The sequence below is a fragment of the Equus przewalskii genome, chromosome 16 (genome assembly GCF_037783145.1).
Source record: "Equus przewalskii isolate Varuska chromosome 16, EquPr2, whole genome shotgun sequence".
In the NCBI taxonomy this organism is placed as follows: Eukaryota; Metazoa; Chordata; class Mammalia; order Perissodactyla; family Equidae; genus Equus; species Equus przewalskii.
In genome coordinates this window covers 62076694-62099109 of record NC_091846.1, presented here as the reverse complement: position 1 = coordinate 62099109, position 22416 = coordinate 62076694, and the positions used below count along the sequence as shown (strand labels likewise).

Here is a 22416-nt window from a genome sequence, read left to right as displayed (position 1 = left end):
TATCTGACTCAAGGGTTTCTTGAATGAGAAAAACAGTTTTTCAAGGTCTGAAATTTTACTGTCTGTGGGGAAAACAAAACCTTTTAATATATGGGGGAAATTTTTTCCCTGAAGGACCTTGTAGCATTAATGATAAAATGTTGCTAAAAACATTTTTAGTGTGTCATTTGGATAACAAATGAAAAGACACATTGTTCTTCTGAGTTCTCAGAATCTCAAGAAGCATATGCCAACAAAAGGAACAAATTTATAAATGGAAATTATTCACTGGAATATACTGATTTTCAATTTGTAAGAGTCAATCTTCAAACTTATACATAATTTTTATACATTATACATTATATATTTTATACATTATAATATACATTATAATTTTATACATTATAATTTTTATAACAACTTTATTGTTACATAATTCACTTACTATAAAATTCACCTTTTTGAAATGTACAATTCAGGGAATTTTACTATATTGACAGAGGTGTGCAACAACCATCACCACTATTTAATTTTACAATATTTTTATGACTCTCCTCCCAAAATAATCCTATATACATTAGCAATAATCCCCCATTCCTGCATCCTCCCCAGCCCCTGGTAACCCCTAATCTACTTTCTGCCTCAATGGATTAGCTATTCTGGGCATTTCATAAGAACAGAATAATATAATATGTGGCCTTTTGTGACTAACTTCTTTCACACAGCATAATATTTTCAAGGTCCAATCATATTGTATCATGTATCAGTACTACACTTCTTTTTTATCACTGAATAATGTTCCACCATATGACTATAAAACATTTTATTTATCCAGGCATCAGTTGATGAACACTTAGGTCATTTCCACTTTTTGGCTATTATGAATAAAGCTGCCGTGAATATCTATATTTTTTGTGAACAAATGTATTAAATTCTCTTGGGTATATACCTTGGCATGGAATTCCTGGGTCATCGAGTAACTCTATGTTTAACTATATGAGGAACTGCCAAACTGTTTGCCAAAGTGTCTGCACCATTATACAAGCCCTCCAGCAATGTATGATCATTCAAATTTCTCCACAGCCTCACCAACCCTAGTTACTCTCTACCATTTATATTATGGCCATCCTAGGGGGTGTGAAGTATCATTGTCTCATGGTGATTTTGAGGTGCATGTTCCTAATGACTAATGAGGTAGAATAGTTTTTCATGTTTATTAGCCATTTATACACTTTCTTTGGAGAATGTCTGCTTAAACTCTTTACCCATTTTTATCAGGTTATCTTTTATTGACGTGTTGCCTAATTGTACTAATTAGTGCCTCCAGGTAACATTAACTTGGAGAGTGTAATATATAACAGGGACATCTTATTTCTGATTTTAAAGCAAATACTTCCAGTAATTCCACTGTGCTCTTGGAATTATATAATAGTTCTAAAATTTTTCATTTTTCTATTAGTTTTATCTTTAATGTATATATTTGTTTCTATTATCTTTTATCTTACTTTATTCTTACATGTATGTTGGTGCTATTTGCCATATTCCTAACAGATACTCATTATGGATAGCATCCTTTATTATTATAAAGGATACGCCTTCATTTCCTGTTTGTTTCATTTTTGTTTTTTGTTTTCTGTTCTTGTTGCTGTGCTGTATTCATCTTCTGAGAACACCCTCTCCAACTCTCTGCTGACATGTTTAGGTCAGCTGACTCCAAACGTGGCTCCAGTGTGAGAATATAACCCAACAGTGGACAGTCAGAGTGTCAGTAGATACTTCAGGGAAACAAAGAGGATCAAAATCAGAGCAATGAGCAAGAGCATAGGGTATTTTGATCAATAAAAAATAAGTCCCATTTTTTTTGCTAAACTGAAAGATGATGAGCCCAGAGGTTTTACGGTCTAGCTTGTTACCACATAGCTACCTGTACCAGGTACCACACACCTAGCTGTACCAGGGACAGCCTGCCTGAAAAACAAACCAAGAGACCACAGCTTCATTGAGAGGTAGAGAAGAATCCTGATGACGTTTATGAGGAACTAGATCAAATCAGACCTTCAGTTATCTGACTTTTTAGTTATATGGTCTAATATTCCCCTCCTTCCTTAGGAGGGTTTAAATGAATTTGAGTTTCCATCACTTCCCACCAAAAACACCCCATCCATTATAAGCACAGTATTTTTTTCTAGTGCCTTTTTTTCTCAATATGTTAGATCAAAATACAATTTTCAAACCCTAAAAAATTTGCCTCTAAAACTAGTATGTAATGAGCAGTTGTGAAAGATTTATCCAATTCTTATTCTGGGAATAAGTAGCACAATAAAGCTGCTTGAAAGGTGAATACCAATAATTAGCATTACACTTAGTGAAGGAAGGAACACTGGAATATTATTCCAATGTTAGATTTTTATAACTACACAGCATTTAGCAACACGGTAGATTGTTGTTAGAGTCCTCTATCTAATTGGAGGATAAAGGTTTCCTATTCATAGATCAAAACCTGGAAGTCACCTTGGAATGCAAGGCTCGTTGTGTAATTGTGATATCCAGTGTCAAATATCTACTATCGGTTGATGGAATGAGGTAGGATTCTTCAAATCAAACTAGCCATATTATACAGATAATATAGCTCAAAGGTCACTGAAGAGTTCAGTGCACATCTTAACGCTGACCTTCTCCTACCCTACCATGCACCTTTCCTGGTTTTCTATTTCTATCACTATTTACATTTCCCTTGGGTAATTTTGCAATGATTGCAGCAGTAACTACAGCAGTGCCTCATTTGCTTATTCTCATCTCCAAATGAACACAGGGAGTGGCTGAAAATGTAAGAAGGAGTGAGCAAGCCTCAGTTTTAAAAAGTGGGATGTTCCACCAGACTAAAAATGTGGCTCCTGAAGAGTTAGATGTCAGCTACTAGCCGTTCTGATCCATGCAGGCCCTGTGGGCTCAGTCAGAGGAGAAAAATGAGAGTGGAGCAAAAGATCACATAGTTAGATTGCACATTCTTGAAATGTGAACACTTCAAAAATTCCTATTACTCATTCTCCAGTTGTTAAATATGAAAAGAGAAGTGATTAAAACTCTACACAGGGCCCATCATAATGCCTCTCACACCCTTCCCCACACACATTCATAGCCAGCTAGACACAAACCAAGTGGGGCACTGAGAGTCGGGTCTTCTCTGATCATCTTTGGCTGGATTAGGACTCCAAGGGCACAAAATGAAAAGTTCATTGAAGAAGAAGAGGATCAGTGGCCAGGTTGGGGGCCTGCAACCCTCCGCCGTGGAGCTTCCCAACCAGTGACCAAGAACAGATTACAGATGTAGAAAGACATTTCCTGCTTGGTTCTTGGTGCAGCCAGGAAAGGCCTAGGCTGGACAGAGCTACTGACCATCCTCTTTGGCCTACAGAGCCTAATCCATACCCACAGTGTCACAGGAGATGACTTTGTGGGTCAAGATGTGGGAAAGGTTTGGAGGCACTGTTTTACTTGTGACTTCTACCACCTCCACTGAGGTCAGCCCTGGTTTCTAGGCACCAGGGAGATTCTGGGAAGAATTCTCAATGCAGGGCTGTATGGTCTTTGTGGCCACAGAGTCATGGCAACATGGGGTGAGCCATCAGTGGCCTTGGGGCCCATGGAGGGTCCACTGATGGCCATGATGTTCTGTGTGATCCTGAAGACTCTGTGCCCAGCAGTGGGGGTGCTACCAGGAGAGTTTAGCCCAAGTCCAGATCCCCAAGGAATGAGATTAAAAGCAAGATTAACTCAGAAGATACATCCAAGCAAATCCAGCATCAAGTTGCTGCAACCAAACAGTCCTTCAAAACCCATCAGAAGAAGGGAGATTACCTTCAGATAGCACTGATAGAGGGTTTAGAGGAAAATTCCAATCTTTGGAAAAGTATAAAGCTGCTCCTATAAAAATCTCAGAAATGGAAGGAAAGAATAGGCAAAATTACTACAGAGAAAAAAATTTTCAGAAAACCCTACCTGTGGAGCAAGTTCTTAATAATAAAGAGAGTCAGATCAAGCCTCTAGGTGGACACTTGCTAGAGATGAGCCATTGTGCCGTTGTCCTTGGGGAAGACAACATGCATTGTAGGAATGTAGAGCTGGTTACATCATCAGAAAATGGAGACCTCTCAACTCATGAAACCAAAGGACTGCTGACTTATGCAACTGAGTTAAATACTAATTTACAAATTCTCAAGGAAAAAAAGAAAGCAAATGTGCACAAAATGAACTGCAAAAGCAAAAGTTATCCATACACTTAAAAATCATTTGAAAAATCTCCAACCAAGAAAACTTTGTGCATTCAGAAAACACCCCGGTAGAAAGGGAGAGGCAAAAGATCCAGCAGAAACATCCAGTCCTTGTTGAACTGCATCAAGAAAAAGTAACATATTTTTATGCAGTGTTCACATTAGAGAGAATTTACCCTATTTAAGGTAGAAGAGAATCATTCCAAACCAGCTGAAAACAACAGTGATTTATTTGAACGGCTATACACTTACAGAATTCAAGCAAAAATTATTTCAGAAAAATTAAAAACTGGGTATTATTAAAACCTTCTTATTCTCAGGAGACAAAAACTCATGCTATTGGGATAAGAGCTCTGTTAGCTCAGAGAAACCTGGATAACAAAGCAAATGCATACACGATGCAAAAGTTGAGGAGGAACTCAAAGGTTCTGAAAACTATCCTTCCATTCCTGATTTTCCAAAAAGCGCGCTTTCCAGAGGCCTGAGAGCACAACCAGGCATCCTCCAAGGCCAGATCCCTGAGGAAGGAGAAGCCTCTGGCTGTGGTGGTGAGGCAATGGAAAGATCCATGCCCAGCGTCCATCGGTTGTCAAGCTCCAGGCTTCCTCCAGTCTGGCCAACTCTCTCCTGAGTCAGCAGGTCCTCCAGGAGAGCAAGACAGAGCTGTGCAGTTAAAATTGTAATCTTAACAAGAAAGCATACAAAGAAGAATTGAATAAAATGGGAGTGAATAGCTTAGAAAGATGTCAGGCAAAGAGAGAGAATTATAGCCCTCAAACATTTAAAGTCTAAGATAAACAAGACTTAGTCCCTGTCTTCAAAGCATCACATTCTAGAGTCCCATGCATGGCAGTTCAAGATGCAGATATTCATTCATCATAGGGATGAACATTGCAACAACTAGAGCTATCCACAAATGTGATGGACCACTGTTCTGGGAGATCTTTGTCAGACGTCCCTTCATTGGCCTTCAAACCTTCACAAGACTTTTAATAATATGCCTCTCTTAGAAAACTAGGTAGAAATAAAGAATTATGGGTATCTGTACTAAGCAAACATCATGACTGTTGTCAACCTCAAGTGCTGTATTTACTGTAGATTGTAAATTATGAATTTAAGATATCTAAAATTAAGATGGCATTGTATTGTACTTGGGTCACTTTGGAGACTGAAGTTTTGAGTATTTTGCCTCAATGTTATTTGTCCCATAATGTCTATTATGCAAAATCCCATACACAGTGATTTTAGGAAAATATATAGCGCATAAAAAAAGAAACAGAACAAAATTAGTGCTTTACCATAAATAATTCAGGCTATTATTTTAATTTTCCTTTCAATTTATATACAAAGATATCATTGAGATACCTAAAAATACATGATTAATTCACTATGCTTTCATTCTACAGATTCAGATGTGGATGATTATAGAGAAAGTGATGAGATACTAGTTATCTCAACAACAGAGATTAATTCGAGTGCATTAATGTGTACAATTCACCTTAAACTAAATTTTGATAGGTATTAAAACTGAAGTACACAGTTATTCTAAAGTAATTTGGATGCAACCAACTGAATCTCTATTAATAGTGCATAGGTAAGATATGTGAAAAACTAATTATCTATTTAAAAATACAGAGGAGGACTTTTATTGTTGGAAATTATTATCTTAATCCAATTAAAATAGACTTTAAAAAAACCTTTTTGTGGTAGAAATTCCCAAGATGATGACATAGGAGGCTTCTAGTTTCCATAGGAACTCCCCTCCTCCTACAAATGCACTGAATGTACAGCTTCACACAGAGCAATTTCCTCTGAAAGAAATCCAGAAACTAGCTAAGTGACTCCTACACATTGAAACAGTGGGAAAGGTTGAGACACACTCTCGTCATAAACCCCAACCCCAGCAGAGTGCCATACAATCTGGAGTGAGCTCCCTGCTTCCAGCTGTGGAAGCACAGTATAACAAAACTTATGAGATGCAGCAAAAGCAGTTCTAAGAAGAAAGTTTATAGTAATAAACACCTACATTAAAGAGAAAAAAGTCACAAATAAGCACCCTACATTTACACCTCAAGAACCTAGAGAAAGAAAAACAAACTAAACCCAAAGTCACCAGAAGGAAGGAAATAACAAAGATCAGAGCAGAAATAAATGAAATAAAAACCAGAAAAAGAATAGAAAGCATACAAAAAAAATTAAGAGCTGGTTTTTGAGAAGATTAAAAAAAATGACGTCTTTAGTTAGACTAAGATAAAAAGAAAGAGGACTCAAATAAATAAAATTATATGTGAAAGAGGAGACATTACAACCAACACCACAGAAATACAAAGGATCATAAGAGACTTCTATGAACAATTATACACCAACAAATTGGACAACCTAGAAGAAATGGATAAATTCCTAGAAACATAGAACGAACCAAGGCTGAATCAGGAAAAAATAGAAAATCTGAATAGATCAATAATGAGTAAGGAGATTGAACCTCTCAACAAAGGAAAGCCCTGGACCAGATGGTTTCACTGGTGGATACTACCATATATGTAAAGAACAATTCTATTTTATCAATTAAATCTCAATAAAGTTGGAAAAAAACACTTTTGTTTGTAAAATTGTATAGAATCAATGTTCAGCTGAGTTTCTTGGTAACAAATATGCCCTTTGAAAGGTGATGAAACATTGAAATTAACCCAAGTCCTGCGTTCTTGTTCCTTTGATAAGTTAAAACACTAAATTATTGCTATAAATACTATAATAAATGATATAATGTAAATAATTATTATTCATTGCTAAATGCAATTAATAGCAAATACAACCTCAAAAAAATCAAGCTTTTATTTATAAAGTAAAGAATTGATTTCCTAAAGAGCATTTAAAATGTCAGAGAAATTAATGAAGTATTTATAAATAATATAATGTGATAATAATTAGCAGGATTTAAACACTTACCATGTACAAGACACTAGTCTGATTGTGAAAGTTGATTTTATTCTCACAAGAACTCTTTGATGTAAGTATTGTTATTGCCCCTTTTCATCAAAGAAGAAACTGAAGTAAAGGGAGATTAAATAATTAAATGCCCAAACTCACAGCTAGTAAGTGATAGAGACAGATGTGAAATCCATTCGGACAGCAGAGCCTGTGCTTCTAATATGTATGCTTTGTTGACTCTCTGCTAATGTTCGATTAACTTTTGTCTTAATCCCCAGGATAATTATAAAATTACAATATGCTACTGTAAATTAGATTTTGCTTCCGTAATGGTTTACCAAATAGAAGATGCTCACAACTTTCTCAGGAAACTGAGCACATTATTTTTGCCAGTTGAAATTCATTCAATAGAAATATGATACATTAGGTACCTCTAAGGATTTCTTAAAGTGGAAATATGTATTTACTAGGACTAGACTTGAAAGTACTAGATCTAAGAGATTGCTTTGGGAATGTGAAAAGGTCATTATTCGCTGGCTTTCCAGTAATTTATTTTGAATTTGTTAAATTCATTGATGTGTGAACTGGTTATCAAAGCTTGATAAACAGTTTATAAATCACTTTGAAGTTGGCAGAAATAAATATTAATGAGTCAATTTTCAATGAATTTAAAGCCAGTTTCTCCTTCTTCTGTCACCATAAGTAAAAAAGAGAATCTCAGTTGTTTTATTTAGAAAAAAGTCTACAATTTATCAGTAATTATTGATGTTTCTCAAGATAGTCATAAGACTATTTCTTATATGAATGTTTCTCAAGATAGTCATAAGACTATTTCTTATATGAAATCGAACTCTTTGCTTAAAAGAAAAGAATGGTCTTTGAAAAGCCACCAAGGAGTTTCATATGACAAAAGTTTTGTTTAAAATTTGTTTATAAAACACAAGCACGACGATGATTCTAGCCCATTGAGATACTAAAGTAACCTGCTTCACTGTTTTCTCAGGACTGGCTTCAGAACAGGGAAAGAAAAAAGCAAGTTCTCAGGTAGCAACTACCTTGTCAGATCCTTACCCTCGTTATCTCCCTTAAACCATGACTGCCCCTTCTTCACCCAGGCAAGTCAGACTCAAAAGGTTTTAGCAGCTTGCCCAGGTCACATGTCTAATGAGTAGCAAAATCACGATTTGAAAATATGTCTAGTTAACCACAAACCTGTGTTATTTTAGTCTTTGATATAGAAAAAGTAATTTTCTCTGTGATGATTTTTAAGGATACCAAAGCCTCTCCAGGTCTCCAAAATACATAATAAGAAGGATCTTAAAAATAAATTCAGGGCCAGCCCCGGTGGCCTAGTGGTTAAGTTCCATGTGCTCTTCTGCAGTGGCCCAGGTTCAGTCCCTGGGTGCAGATCTAGACCGCTTTGTTAGCCGTCATGCTGTGCTGGCAGTCCACATACTAAAAAATAGAGCAAGATTGGCATGGATGTTAGCTCAGGGTGAATCTTGCTCAGGAAAAAAGAAATCTATCTACTTATATACATTAGAAAACCTTGGCCCTGAATGATTAAATGGCATTCCCCAAACTAATAATCAAGTCTGGACTTGGTTTCAGATTCCTTGTGCCTGTTTTCCCTTTGGAGATACTCAATATCATAATACTGACATTTTGTTTCCTCGATCTAAATGCTTATTCCTCATAATTATGAAATACTTGAAACCTCAGAAATCTTTATACTCTCATTTTGAGTGTTTTACTATATCCCTTTCAAAAGTTCTGGCACATATCTGATCTCTGTAAAGGAATGAGAGATTGCAAAAAAGACCAAGACCGTGATATATGGTTGGGAACATTATTCACTGTATAAGAACACCCAGCCGAATGGAACAGTGAGTGGGAGTTGAAATCCAGCTCACACTCTACCTGACAAGCCATATCATGGTGTGGCTTCCATCTAAAGAGGGCACCATTTCTAATTTGCATAAAGGTACCGTATAAGTGCACACAGGCTCTGCAAAAACCCTGAAAGTTAAGAAGAAAAAGGGAGAAGGTGGTTAGACATACAGATTTTCAGATCCAGTTTCTATCAGAAATTAATTTAAGGAACTGACTTAGAAAGTTAATAATGAGAACGTTTATTAATTCGGTAAATCAGTGCCAGAGTGGGGAGATGTATTCTGTTGGCACTGAGGAGTCTAATTTTATTTCGTGAGAAAAGATTTAGGATAAACATCAGCAGCGTGTCCTATTTCACTGTGTGGGATATGAGAACTATTACTAAGGGAGCCTGTGACTATTTAAGAAAATAGCTTTACGGAAGGTGGGGGAAACAGAAAACTCTCATGTCCTTTGATTTGATGTTTCTGGTTCTTGAAGTCTTCTTGGAATAAAACATCGTGATGCTGTATATACCACACTTTGAAAGATCTTCACACCATCACTGTGACAGATTTTGGAGAGTCTCTGAAGAAATACTTTTGAACATTAAGCTATCAAGTCTTCACTTAATGAATACATAACTGAATTTTCTCTTTTAAAGCTGAATTCCTTTGAAACACTAACTATCCATTTTTTGAATACTGCGTACCATACTATGTAGTTTGCATACATATTGCCTATCTTCCCCAAAAAGAACACTCTAAAATTTATATTACTCTTCTTTCTTTATCAATGAGGAAATTGAGGCTCAAAGAAGCTAAGGGACTTTCAAACTACTGCCAGACCGCAGATTCAAATTCATGCCAGTCTCAGGGGCTGGCCCAGTGGTCCAGTGGCTAAGTTCGCACGTTCTGCTTCTCAGCCGCCCCCAGTTCACCAGTTTGGATCCTGGGTGCGGACATGGCACTGCTTGGCACACCATGCTGTGATAGGCATCCCACATATAAAGTAGGGGAAGATGGGCACGGATGTTAGCTCAGGGCCAGGCTTCCTCAGCAAAAAGAGGAGGACTGGTAGTAGTTAGCTCAAGGCTAATCTTCCTCAAAAAAAAAAAAACAAAATTCATGCCAGTCCTGACTTTAAACCTGAGACCACTCTACCTCACTGAACTAATTCTATGAGAAGGCTTCTACTTAGAGTAAAAAGTGGTATTTTAGCTAACCAAATGTTTAATGTAAGACATAAAATATGTATCTTCAATCGAATATGACAACCCATGAATTCTCCCACCATTTCCTAAAGTATTAACTTGTTAATCTCCCATAATTTTAAAGTACATAGTGATGTGCTTACACTCAACAAACTTTATATAAGTTGTAAGAAATCAGACAGGAAATGCAGAGTGGCTGCTTACCCGTGCCGATAAGTTTTGTCCATCAACGTGAGCCTGCATCACAGCATCATTAACAAGCAAGTGGAAGTTCAAGAGCACGTGTTCAATGTCATATGTTCCATGCATGGCATCTGACAGCTCTTCCAACGACCGGATGTACGCATGCCAGTGTGGATTAAGCTCTGCCACGTGTGCCAAGCAGCCTCTCATGACGTTGAGACAGTACCCCATACAAGGCTTACTGAGAGTCAGGCCCTGGCAGTGAGGGCAGTACTCCATCCTCAGAAGGACTCTGCCGCACTCTTTGGAGAAATACAGGTGGTCTGTGGTATTGATGACTTCAATGCCCAGATTCAGTGCCTGCAGAAATGTGCGGCTGGGCAGCAGCGACCTCCCCATTTGCCCCATCACTCTTTGGGGAATATTACCAAATGGACTAACGTCCCTGCGGGCCATCCGGATGCATTCTGAGTATTCCAGGCTGCTTTCAGTCACACCAGGGTTAATGAGATGATTGTAGACTAGAGGGAAAAGACTGTCAAAGAATCTGTTTACAAATTCTTCAGGATTAACATCCGCACCAAATAAATAGAGCCCTACATCAGTGAAGAACTCCTGAATTGAAGCAGCAGCCTCTAAGGCCATGTTCCTGTAGGTGTTGCAAAAAAGTATGCTGGTGTAATTTTCTGCTTGTCTGATGAGAGTTTCAAGGGTCTCTGTAAGAAAAGCAGAAGTAAAGGATGAAAAGGCTTAGTATTCATACTGAAACTGTTCATCCATCTGCTCCAGACAGTAAATGAACTTAATGCATTAAATTAACCTAAGTCTCTAACCGGAAATGCTCAATCTACTGAACCCAATTTAGCTCTCCAAGGATAATGGCTGGTCAACAGTGGGCACTACACACAACAGGCAAGTTTTATAGAAAAGTGTTTCCTAGAATTAAACACTTTTAAAAAGTATAGCAATCCAAAAGAAGGTATATGTATGGCAGTTTCTTACTTATTTTATTCCATAGTCATGCATAACCCAGCAATGATAGAAAAAATGGTGTCACTGAGAAAATAATTTCTGACCACAAGTTCATTATTTATAAAAGACTATGACATTAAATACTTGATTCAACACTTATTCTGTTTTTATAGTTTTTTTTTTTCTTTTTCAGAATGAATGCTAGTACGTTGTACACTAGTTACTGCAAAGAGAGGAAAAATTTCCAAAGGGAAACCTGACAATTCTCAGACCTCACAGCCTGTTCAAATTTAAAAGAAAGCAAAACATTTCACAATTAAACTGCTCCTCAATTGTCAAGTGGTATTAACTGTTGAAAATAAATAATTGTATGACCACCTTCTCAACTGCCTTCTGATGTTCTTATCATCTTATGTTCAAAGACTTAACTGTAGGACATTTTATTTTCTTACTTAAGTAACAGATGCTTCCAAATGAATTTATCCATCAAGAAAACCGAGAATAATTATACACAAATCAAGGGAGAAATCTAAAAATAGGAGGTTTTAGTATTCAGCAAGTAAAAACTGTATTTCAAAATGATAGCTTTAGGCAGCAGTAGACCACCTTGGATAATCTAGTAATTAAGTTTTATAATTAGCCAAAATAAAGACACTGGACTGTATCAATACATAATTATAAAATACATCAATAAAATTAACTTCCATAACCCCAATCTCATAGTTATTTTTAATTAGGTTATAAAAGACCACACAATAGCACAGTAATCAAACCATTGAATATATTATAAAAAGAGATGGAACGACAGTAGAATAAAATGAAATAATAAAAAGCAGAGGTGCAGGGAGAGCTACTGATGAAGTGGAATTGCGTTATGAATATGCCATAGCATCCAAAAACAAATAAACAAAAGAATACTTTCATGAAGAGCACAGACAGATAAAATACTATACAGTTATTTGTCACTTAATGACAGGGATACATTCCGAGAAATGCACCATTAGGCAATTTTGTCCTTGTGTGTACATCATAGGGCCTACTTACACAAACATAGATGGTAGAGCCCACTACACATCTTGACTATATGGTCTTAATCTTATGGGACCACCATTGTATATGCGGTCCATCGTCGGCATTGTTATATGGCATATGACTATATCATGTATTCTGATTCTGTTCTGAGAATAATTCATGTTGGGTTCCAGGCTGTAGTGTGATATATCAAGGGGCGTGCTAAAGACTAAATGTTTGTGTTTCCCCCAAAATTCGTATGTGGAAACCTAATCTCCAAAGTGATGGTATTTGGAAGTGGGGCCTTTGGGAGGTGATTAAGTTATGAAGGTGTAGCCTCATGAATGGAATTAGTGCCCTTATAAAAGAGACCCAGATAATCTGAAATCCAATCAACGACGAAAACTGTAAACAATTGTTCTCTACACATTTGATTCCTTAATGCTTAGGGATAAACATACTTTTGTGACTTTTGGTCCTAATGGCTTCATAAAATTTTAATATATAAATATTTATATCAGAAACTGAACAATCTAGAAGCCAATACATTGGATGATTTTCTTAATAATTTTTTTGTGAAAAGTTTTTTGTGAAAAGTTGATAAAATCAGAAGTTAAATATACTAAAATTAGTTGTTTGTATTGACTCTGAACTTGCAAAACTCTCACTTTGTTCATGTTTACCATGAAGTTGCGTTTCCATTTTATGCAATTAACATTATGATTTTAACAAGAGCTTAAATTTGTCAAAAGAACAAAATATTTTGCTGCTCTGCAAAAGAATAATCCATATATAAAATCAGTGTTTATAAATTAAAGGAAGGTTAGGTGCTGAATAATCCATCATATTTACTTAATTATTACAGAGAAACTATACAGTTCTTTTCATTACAAAGTTTTAATAAATAAAAAATACTCTTCACCCACACTGTACAAGTAACAGCTTTCTATTGATGTACCAAAAATTGTAGCATATACTGAAAAGAAATAAAAATTTGCTAGGCTTGCTTAGGAATTTAAAGAATAGACTAGAAAAAAAATTATCTTGTTTTTCATTGAGGATTTTAATAAACTCTTCTTTCAGTGATATCAGATGAAGTCCATCAAGGCAGAAAACTTCCAAGTTTCCTTTTAATGTCTAAGAGTGGTACATCAAATAAAAAGCTGCAATCTAATTACCGATTGAATAAAAACATAATTTCTCCCAGCTTCATGAGAAAATTAATTTATGTGCTATATCGTTAAGTAGGAAGTGAAGTAGAAATGCATGAAGTTTATCTGCATCCACTTCAATTTTCAACATTAACATTCTATGAAAATTTAATAACAAAACACCTATAACTAGAAACTTTATATCAACTTTTTCCATATTCCCTTCAGAGACATTTTATTATATATACAAATGATTGCTGACGCTTAATTGAAGGATTTAAACTTAAATAAAATTGGTGGCGATAAAATCAGCAATATCAATTTAAAATTAAATTTGACAAATTGCAAAATCAGTAAAGATTCATATGCAGGTAGATTTTTGCAATGGGAGAAACAATATTTATAGGACTTTTATTGTTTTAAAGATAAAGTTGATTCCAAAACGTAATGATCTTGAAACAACAGCTATAATAACCTCCCCAGCATGATGTGAACAGATATTTTATGACTCTTTTCATATTTTTTACTTTTGATATGTGAACATTTTGATACAAAATTTGAAGTGTCTATTACAATTTAAGACCACAGATATACTCAAACATAGCAATGAAATAGATGAAGAAAGATTAAATCATATCGACCATGGCTAATCAGATATTTTACAATGTGTATCTGGTTTGAAGAGAAATTTTCAGAGTAAATTTACATATTTGTGCACTGTAATTCTCAAATTACAGATTTTGTTACTGCAGCAGATAATTAATTACTACCCTGCCATTTCAGAGCTAGTTTGTGGCAGAAACTATGTATGCCTCTGTACTGAATTATGGATAGATGAATAGACAGGTAGATCATCTGAAGAGCAATTTCTCACCTAGTTTTTATCACACACATTATAATAATGAATTGTAATTCCTTTTGAATTTTTTTTAACAAAAATGTCTTCGAATAATTTTAATACAACCACATTTAATAATTCCTTTAATTATCAGAAGACCATCACAGCAACTCTGAAGATAGGCATATTTAAATAAAAGAAAGAATTACCTATTTCTCCACTCTGGAAGTGTTTATACTGAATTCATCCCTATGATCTTTGCATATTTCCTCAATTTTTTTGTAAAGTAAAATGTATAATAAAAGTTTTCTGGAATATTAATTTAATGACATTTTTAAATGTTATGCAGTATGATTTACAATATCATTCTTCAGAAATTAGTCATCTATACAAATAAATAATGAGTGGGATATTAATCTGTATCACCACAAATTAACATACTAGTCATTAATCTGGTCTCCTAGGACAAGCACTGCATGGTAAAATGCTTTCTCAACTTTTCTCCTCCCTCATTTTCTTCCTCATTAATTTGGTTATCATGGTGCTTCACATTTATTTCTAATATCATTTTACAATCATTTATGTTCTGAAAATCTATTTATGATTTTAGCAAGGATCTAAACTCAATTAAGCACTTATGTAACAGATAAAATCAGTGGCAAACAATTCACTGTAGATTGTTTCACGAATTTTTATGGGGGGAAGATTTTAAACCAAATCTCCTAATAATCTTTAAAATAAACCCAGAAACACAATTTAGAAATAGAAAAAGTGATATAAAACTCAGTGATTTTAGTGACATTCTCACTCGCTAATTTATATAATCTTCTATTTTTATACAGAATTAAAAAATCAATATCCTTTATTGGTGGTTCTTCTTCCTCTTTTGTTTTTTTGTTAATTTCATACTCTAAGACATCATTCTCCTTTACTTAAATAAACAAAAACCTCTATGTCACTTTACCTCATAATCTCTGCCCTCATTTTCTCTTTTTGACATCTCAAGAAAATGAGATGTTGCATATTTTCAGTTTATGTTGACACATTGCTCATTCCCTCTTCGATCTATTCAAGTCCACTTTCTTTTGCCACTCATTACTGCATCCATCCATTCAATATTTTTTGAGCACCTGTTATAGCCTTTAAAGCTAAAGTTGAACAAGCTATACAAATTTCTCTCCTCATGAGGCTTAGACTCTAAAGGGTAGGAGAGAAAGTATAAAAGCAAACAAGTAAATAAATATGATTTGTGGTAAGTAAATACTATGGAGGAAAAAAAGAGTAAAGGATATAAAATGATGGTAGCATGTCTTGGATGGCTCAAGGTCAATTTGTTCATAACCAATTCATTAAAAGGAAATTAATCAAAGGTAAATTCCCTGATTAATCTATTCCCAATAGCAAAGTTTCTGAATTTACCAAGTATATCCAAACTATATATAATGTTTCGTTATTTGGCAAATTTAAAAAATCTGATTTTGGGAAACTGGTTTGGGCAATTTGATTTTTTATAGATTGACCATTCGAGATAAGATAAGCAAGAAAACCTTCTCTGAGGAAGCAACGTTTGAGGAGAGACCTCAATGAGGAAAAAGAGAGCCAGCCATGAGAAGATAAGGAATGGTTTGCAGGTTCAGAGGAACTGGAATGCAGGGTTCTGATGTGTGAAGAAGCTTGTTGACTTTGAAAAAATAGAGGAAAGTCAATGTGATTGGAAACAAGTGAATGAGAGTAGGGGAGAAAGGTCAGAGAAGTAGGCAGGGGGCAGATCACAGACTATGGTAAGGGGTTTGGGTTTAATATGTGGAATGGGAAGCTACTGGAGAATTTTAAGTATGGAGAAAAGTGATCTGGTTTGCATATTAAAGGATCACAGTAGCTGCTGTGTGGAGAATCGACTGTTGGGGCAGGCGCAGGAGTGAAAGCAGGGAGTCCAGTTAATAGTCTATGATAACAGTCTGAGTGACACACATTGGTGGGCTGGGCTGCAGTGATGGTGAAGTAAGTCACAAAAAGTCATCACAGTGGCTATATGTATTGAATAATAGCCAAACGACTTGCTGTTGTACGGCAAAGGGGTGTCGGGAAAATGAATAAACGAAGAATAACTCTGAAGCCTGTGCCTCAGCAGCTGAATGCACAGTGGTGCCCTTAACTGAGATAGGGAAGACTATGGAGGCACCATGTTCACGATGGGAATTGGAAATTAAAAGTTCTATTTTGGACATGTTAGGATTGAACTGCCAGTTAGAAATTTTAATGAAGCTTATCAGTACACAGTTAGATAAAATAATTTGGGTCTCAGGAGAAAAGTTGAACCTGGTGATACAGATCTGAGAGTGATTGGCGTGGAGCATAAAGTCATGGTACTGGATGAAATAACCTAAGGAGAGAAGATAGGAAAGAGTGCCCAGATTCAGAAAAAGAAGAGTAGCCAGCAGGAAGAATGACAATAATAAGGCAGTGAAGTAAAGAGAAAATCAGGAAAGTGGAGGATGCCAGAAACCAAGGGAAGAAAATGATTCAAGTACAAGGAAGCAATCCATCATGTCAAATCTATTAAGAGGTTAACCGAGATGAGGAACGACCATGGAAACTGACAAGAGACAGGATCTTACTGACCTTGACAAGAGCTGCCTCAGCAGAATGTGAGCACAAGAGGGAACAGGAATTTCGGCAGTAGACAGACAATTGTCTTGCAAATGTTTGATATAATGGAAGTAGAGGAGCAGGGCAGGCACTGGAGGGATATATGAGGTCAAAGGTTTTTGCTTTTATGAGGGAGGAGAATTTACTGGATATTCATATGCTGATAGGAATAATGTGATAGACAAAAAAATTGATGACTGAGCAGGCAGCATGGGAATTGTAGGAGGAAATTCTTTGAATAAGCAGAAAAATATGATCTAGGGCATGTGTGGAGGCCAGAATACTGGATAGATGAGTGGATACTGAAGTTGCCAAGAATGATGGCAAGAGAAGTAAAGGGAAAGAGAGTTAACTAGTAATAAAATCTTGAGTTGGTGAGAGATGACAACCAGAAATCTGATAAATGACAGTATGTAACACTGGCAGGTCATGAGTCTTCCGGCAGGTGCCAAAGGGGATTTTCTTGAGGAGAATGGGAGGAACAATGTGGATCAAGGAATATACCTTTCCCAACCACTGGAGGATACTAGAATTAGTTTCCAATTACTGCTGTAACAAATTACTGCAAATTTAGTGGCTTAAGACAATACAGATTTATTCTCTCACCATTCTAGATGCCAAAACTAAAAAATCAGAACAGCTGGGCTGATATCAGGAAAGGCCAGGTCAAGCTCCCTCCACAAGCACTAGAAGAAAATCTGTTCCTTGCCTCTTCCAGCTTCTCGTGGCTGCTGGCATTCCTTAGCAGGTGGGTGCATAATCTCTGTCTCTGTGGTTACAGGGTCTTCTCCCTGTGCATCTCAAATCTCCTCTGCCTCCCTGTTTTAAGGATATATGTGAGAACATTTAGGGTCCACCCAGAAATCCAGGATGATCTCCCCATCTCAAGATCCTTAATCACATCTGCAAAGACATTTTTTCCAAATTAGCTATTGTCATTATTCCTCCTTTTGGAAATTAACTAGTACTATTACTATTAATCTAGCAAAAATAAATGAACATAAAGCCCTACATGTGTTCTTTGGAGTCAAATCAACTGAAGATTTTCTAACATTTGTAATTATGAACCTCCTCCTGACTAAATGCAATGGCTTCTTCTTGGAGCTTGCAATCTTCTGGTGCACCTAAATCTGGTGACACTGGTTCTCTTACATCCTCTTATGGGTGAAAATTTTTTTCTTTCACTTGTTCCTCTGAATCCTAACAAGATTTTTCAAAGCCCTGGATCTTGATCATTACCTCATTCAAAATATAAAACCACCTTTACAGTATCAAATGGAACTTCCAAGCTGATGACTATCAAATTTACATATGTGGCTCAATAATTCCCAGTTTTTGTTCTCAGGATCCTTAATATTCTTCAAGATATTGAGAAACCTTAGAGCATTTGTCTTGGACACTTATAGACACACATTATTTTAAAAATAAAAAAATGATTATTTTAAATTATTCAGTCCACTTATAAAGAACCATAACAAACTTCTTATATTAGAATAAATTAGGGGCCAGCCTGGTTGCACAGTGGTTAAGTGTGCACATTCTGCTTCGGCGGCCCGGGGTTCACCGGTTCAGATCCCGGGTGCGGACATGGCACCACTTGACATGCCATGCTGTGGAAGGCGTCCCACATATAAAGTAGAGGAAGAGGGGTACGGATGTTAGCTCAGGGCCAGTCTTCCTCAACGAAAAGAGGAGGATTGGCAACAGTTAGCTCAGGGCTTATCTTCCTCAAAAAAATAAAAAAATAAAATAAATAAATGAAAATAAAAAATATTATAAATTATATATTTTGTGAAAAATAATTATATTTTCCAAGATAAAATATATTAGTGTAAAGAGCAGCATTATTTTACATTATTGCAAATTTCATTAATGTCTGGCTTAATCAAAGAGAGCTAGATCCTCATAGCCACATTCTATATTGAACTTGTTACAATATGTTGTTTTGGTTGAGATAAATGAAGAATATTCAGCCTCACACAGACATGGAGATGGCAAAGAAAGGTATATTTAATTGTCCTTTCAGATAACTGGTAACATTCTTCTTTGATATTACACCAAATCTTGACAAGTGGGTTTTCCTCATGGTTAGTTGCAATGTCCCATTGGTCTATATTTCACCATGAATAGTTCTGTCACCCATGAACGATTTTGTAACTGAATCATTGACATTTGAAAAAATATTGGTTCATGCATTATTCGGAGTTTTCCAATGCTGAAGTACTTCATCATTTTCATAAATATTAGGATCCTTTCAAGTTTATGGTAGTGGCTATAAATTTTCTAAAATTCCAATTTTCCCCTGAAAGCTCAAATGTTATCATCGGCAACAAACAGTGTAAGTTATTTTTCTTGAAGTGTCAGGCTTATTTTGGTCAACTTGTAGAAAATGTCTGAATCATTACAGTTTGTCCGTCAATCATTTGTTTTGCATTAAAAAAAATGTGCTTAGGAAAGAGTGGCTAGTTCAACTGCATAAGTGCCTTTCATCAAGACAGCCATTATAATTCAGTATGCAGAAGACATGCTTTATAAATTCTCATATTATCACACAGGATATTGAGAATATATGTAATTGAGGGTTGATATTTAACAAAATTAATAATTTTTACTGCTTCCTCAGAATATTCTTAAATAAAACTGGAGTTTTTTTCCTGTAAGTTTATAGATGTAAAGAACACAATGACTACAAGTATAGTTTGGTGCCACTAATTTAATTTGTGCTAAACCTCCAACAGTTTTGCTCACGATTGCATTTGCACTATCAATGCAAATGCCAATACAGAGAAATGGGCAAATCATGTATTAATATTATGAAAATTGTTTTGATGTCCCATACATCCTGAAAAGATTTTAGGAACTCTAAATTACACTTTGAGAATTGTTGCTGAAGCAAAAATTTCTTACCTGAAGATCTAAGTATTGTTCAGTGCCTAACATCAATCTGGATATTGATATCTTTTTGCCGACTATTCCCTTCCACTTTTCTAGCACCTTTCTGACTTCCTTACTTCATGTATTAGGATCAGCCTTCTGAGCATCCAGACTCAAGGTCATGGGACTTTTATTTCCTATTTCTAGCTAGACATCGATAACTATTCTTTGTTTTGTTTTGTTTTGTTTTAATCTTTGCCATTGTTGTATATTGCCTGAAAATCTATCTCAACCAAGCTGAGTTACTAAAAAAGCTCCCATTGGTTTCTCGGCCCTCTCTTTTCCTCATTCCAATAGTGAGCATTCTAAATGTTTTTACCCTGCCTTTTACCTGTTTATTTAAATACAGTGTTCACTCCAGGACCAAGTCCAAATCCCATAGACCTGAGCAAATCAACAGAAGTTTATTTACATTACAAGGTCTCCAAAATACGCCTAAAAGGATATCCAAGTGCCAGAAAAGCCATTTTATCAAGTAGCACATGGTATTCTAAATTAAAATGAATTAATTGGACCTACAGTTCCTCTAACTACATAATTATACTAATCTCAATCTTTCCTTCTAATGCCAGCTCTGTACAATCCACAATTGTACAAAAGCAAATGGTCTCCAGCTAAAACTGCTAGTATCCTCTGAGCAGCTGCAGTGGTTCAATCCTTTGTCATCATAGTTAATTATATTTATCTCATTACGTCAACTTAGTGCAAGTCATTGACCATGTTTATTGGTCTAAGAGATGTCTTTAATTTACACTCTCTTCTAAAAAATTTTGATGGATATTTTTTCCTCAAATAGTAAAATACCAACGTATCTTAGCATCTTACATCTTCCTCATTTCATGGCTCCTGGGATATTTGCCTACAGTATAATGTTAAAAATACATTTGTTTGTTTCTATTATTTTTATAGTAATGGCTAAGGAATTTCATTGGACAATACAAGAACAGTCATTATATGAATTCACACTAAAGTAAAATATTGCTGTGTTCTAACCACCTTCTGTTCTAATATTAGGGAACTAAAAAAACATTGGTTTTAATTCCATTCTGGAATATCTTGATTTTGGAACATCCTAGTCATGGTCCTACAGACGTGCTGGATCATATTGCCAAGTGCCATGTTTGAGTGTTTCCTATAGTTATAGACCAGCGAACAGAGAAATAAATGAATTGAAAGTATTCACTCCAAAGTTACAGGCAGTTTAACAAATATACTGTTTCTACTTTGACAAGAGAGAAACTCCCTCAGAAGGAAGGCAATCTTTTAGACCATTACATTCTTTCCAAATAGCAGGAGGAAAAACTGCAATCCTTTCTGATAACTGAAATGGGTTGTAAAGCACAAAATCAATCAGACCGAGGAGAGTCTGTTTTACTACAACATCCATCCTGCTTTCAGAGACATCAGAAAATATTCCAATAATAACAATAGTCAAAAGCAGAAAGGATGGACGCAACAATGATGTGATTTAGCTATGGGATGCTAACAGCCTTTTTATAAATTTGCCAAAAATCTAATTTTTTTAAAAAATTGTGCTTCCAATGGTATCTTTTAAAAATCTAAATTTTAAAAAGTATGATTTCAAAGATAAGACTTTAAAAATAATATGGATTTTCTTTATGAAAATTTACCAAATTCCCCCTCCAAATACTTGCTGCCCTTATTCAGAAGGTTGTTAAATGAAAGGGAAAAGTTTACTGCTACGATTTTGCTGAGTAAGTCGAAGTGTTTGGAATATCAGCGTACCAGGAATGGAAAAAAATTTTATAGATGTATTAAAATTCATCTCCCAAATGCCCTATAATTAGCTCAGAAACTTCTCTTAAAAATTAACAAATATAAACAAGTCCTTCCGATAAAGAAGTTCATGAACTTCATGCCCCACTACTATGTTTAATTCAGTCAAAACATAGCAGCTTTGTAGCTAATGCATCAAAAGCCATAAAGCTGGAGTTAAAATCTATTTTTTTAACTTGTTCTATCGGAAATTGACTTTATCTTCTGTGTTGAGGTGTAGCCATACATATGAAAATCTTTAAAAAGCAGAACCCATCATTTAGGATGATACTAGTCAATGTTGAAGCTTAAGAGAAGGATTGAGTCATATTTCCTTGTATTGTACTTGTACTTATGAATCCTAGTATATTTTCTTTCATTTTGAAATGATTATCCATAATGCTTCCTACATCTTTTTTTTTAACCACATACCCCAGTGCAATCATTAGCATTATTTTATTTCGACAGAGTTTCCCTATTTGTTTGTGTTGTAGTTTACACTTGTCATTACTGCAATTCATTTTATTTTACAATTTTCTATTTTAATTCAGATTCCACTTTCACATATGCAAGCAGTTCCTTACCCATAGAATGAAGTGTTTTAGACAAACATATAGATTGCGTTCTTGATTCCATCAA

At 35.5% G+C, this 22416-nt stretch overlaps 1 protein-coding gene across 6 annotated transcripts in view; it reads right to left on the bottom strand.

Annotated features, from left to right (window-relative positions):
• The window catches only part of GPC5 (glypican 5), a 1274636-nt gene that overhangs the window by 1031308 nt on the left and 220912 nt on the right, over positions 1–22416 (bottom strand). For all 6 annotated transcript variants that reach the window (XR_011528200.1, XM_070579052.1, XM_070579056.1 and 3 more), the window contains exon 3: positions 10468–11162. Coding sequence is in view for 5 of the 6 variants with exons in the window: in XM_070579052.1 (XP_070435153.1) it covers positions 10468–11162 (695 nt within the window). In the remaining variant the exon portion in view is untranslated. The remainder of the gene's footprint in view (positions 1–10467; positions 11163–22416) is intronic.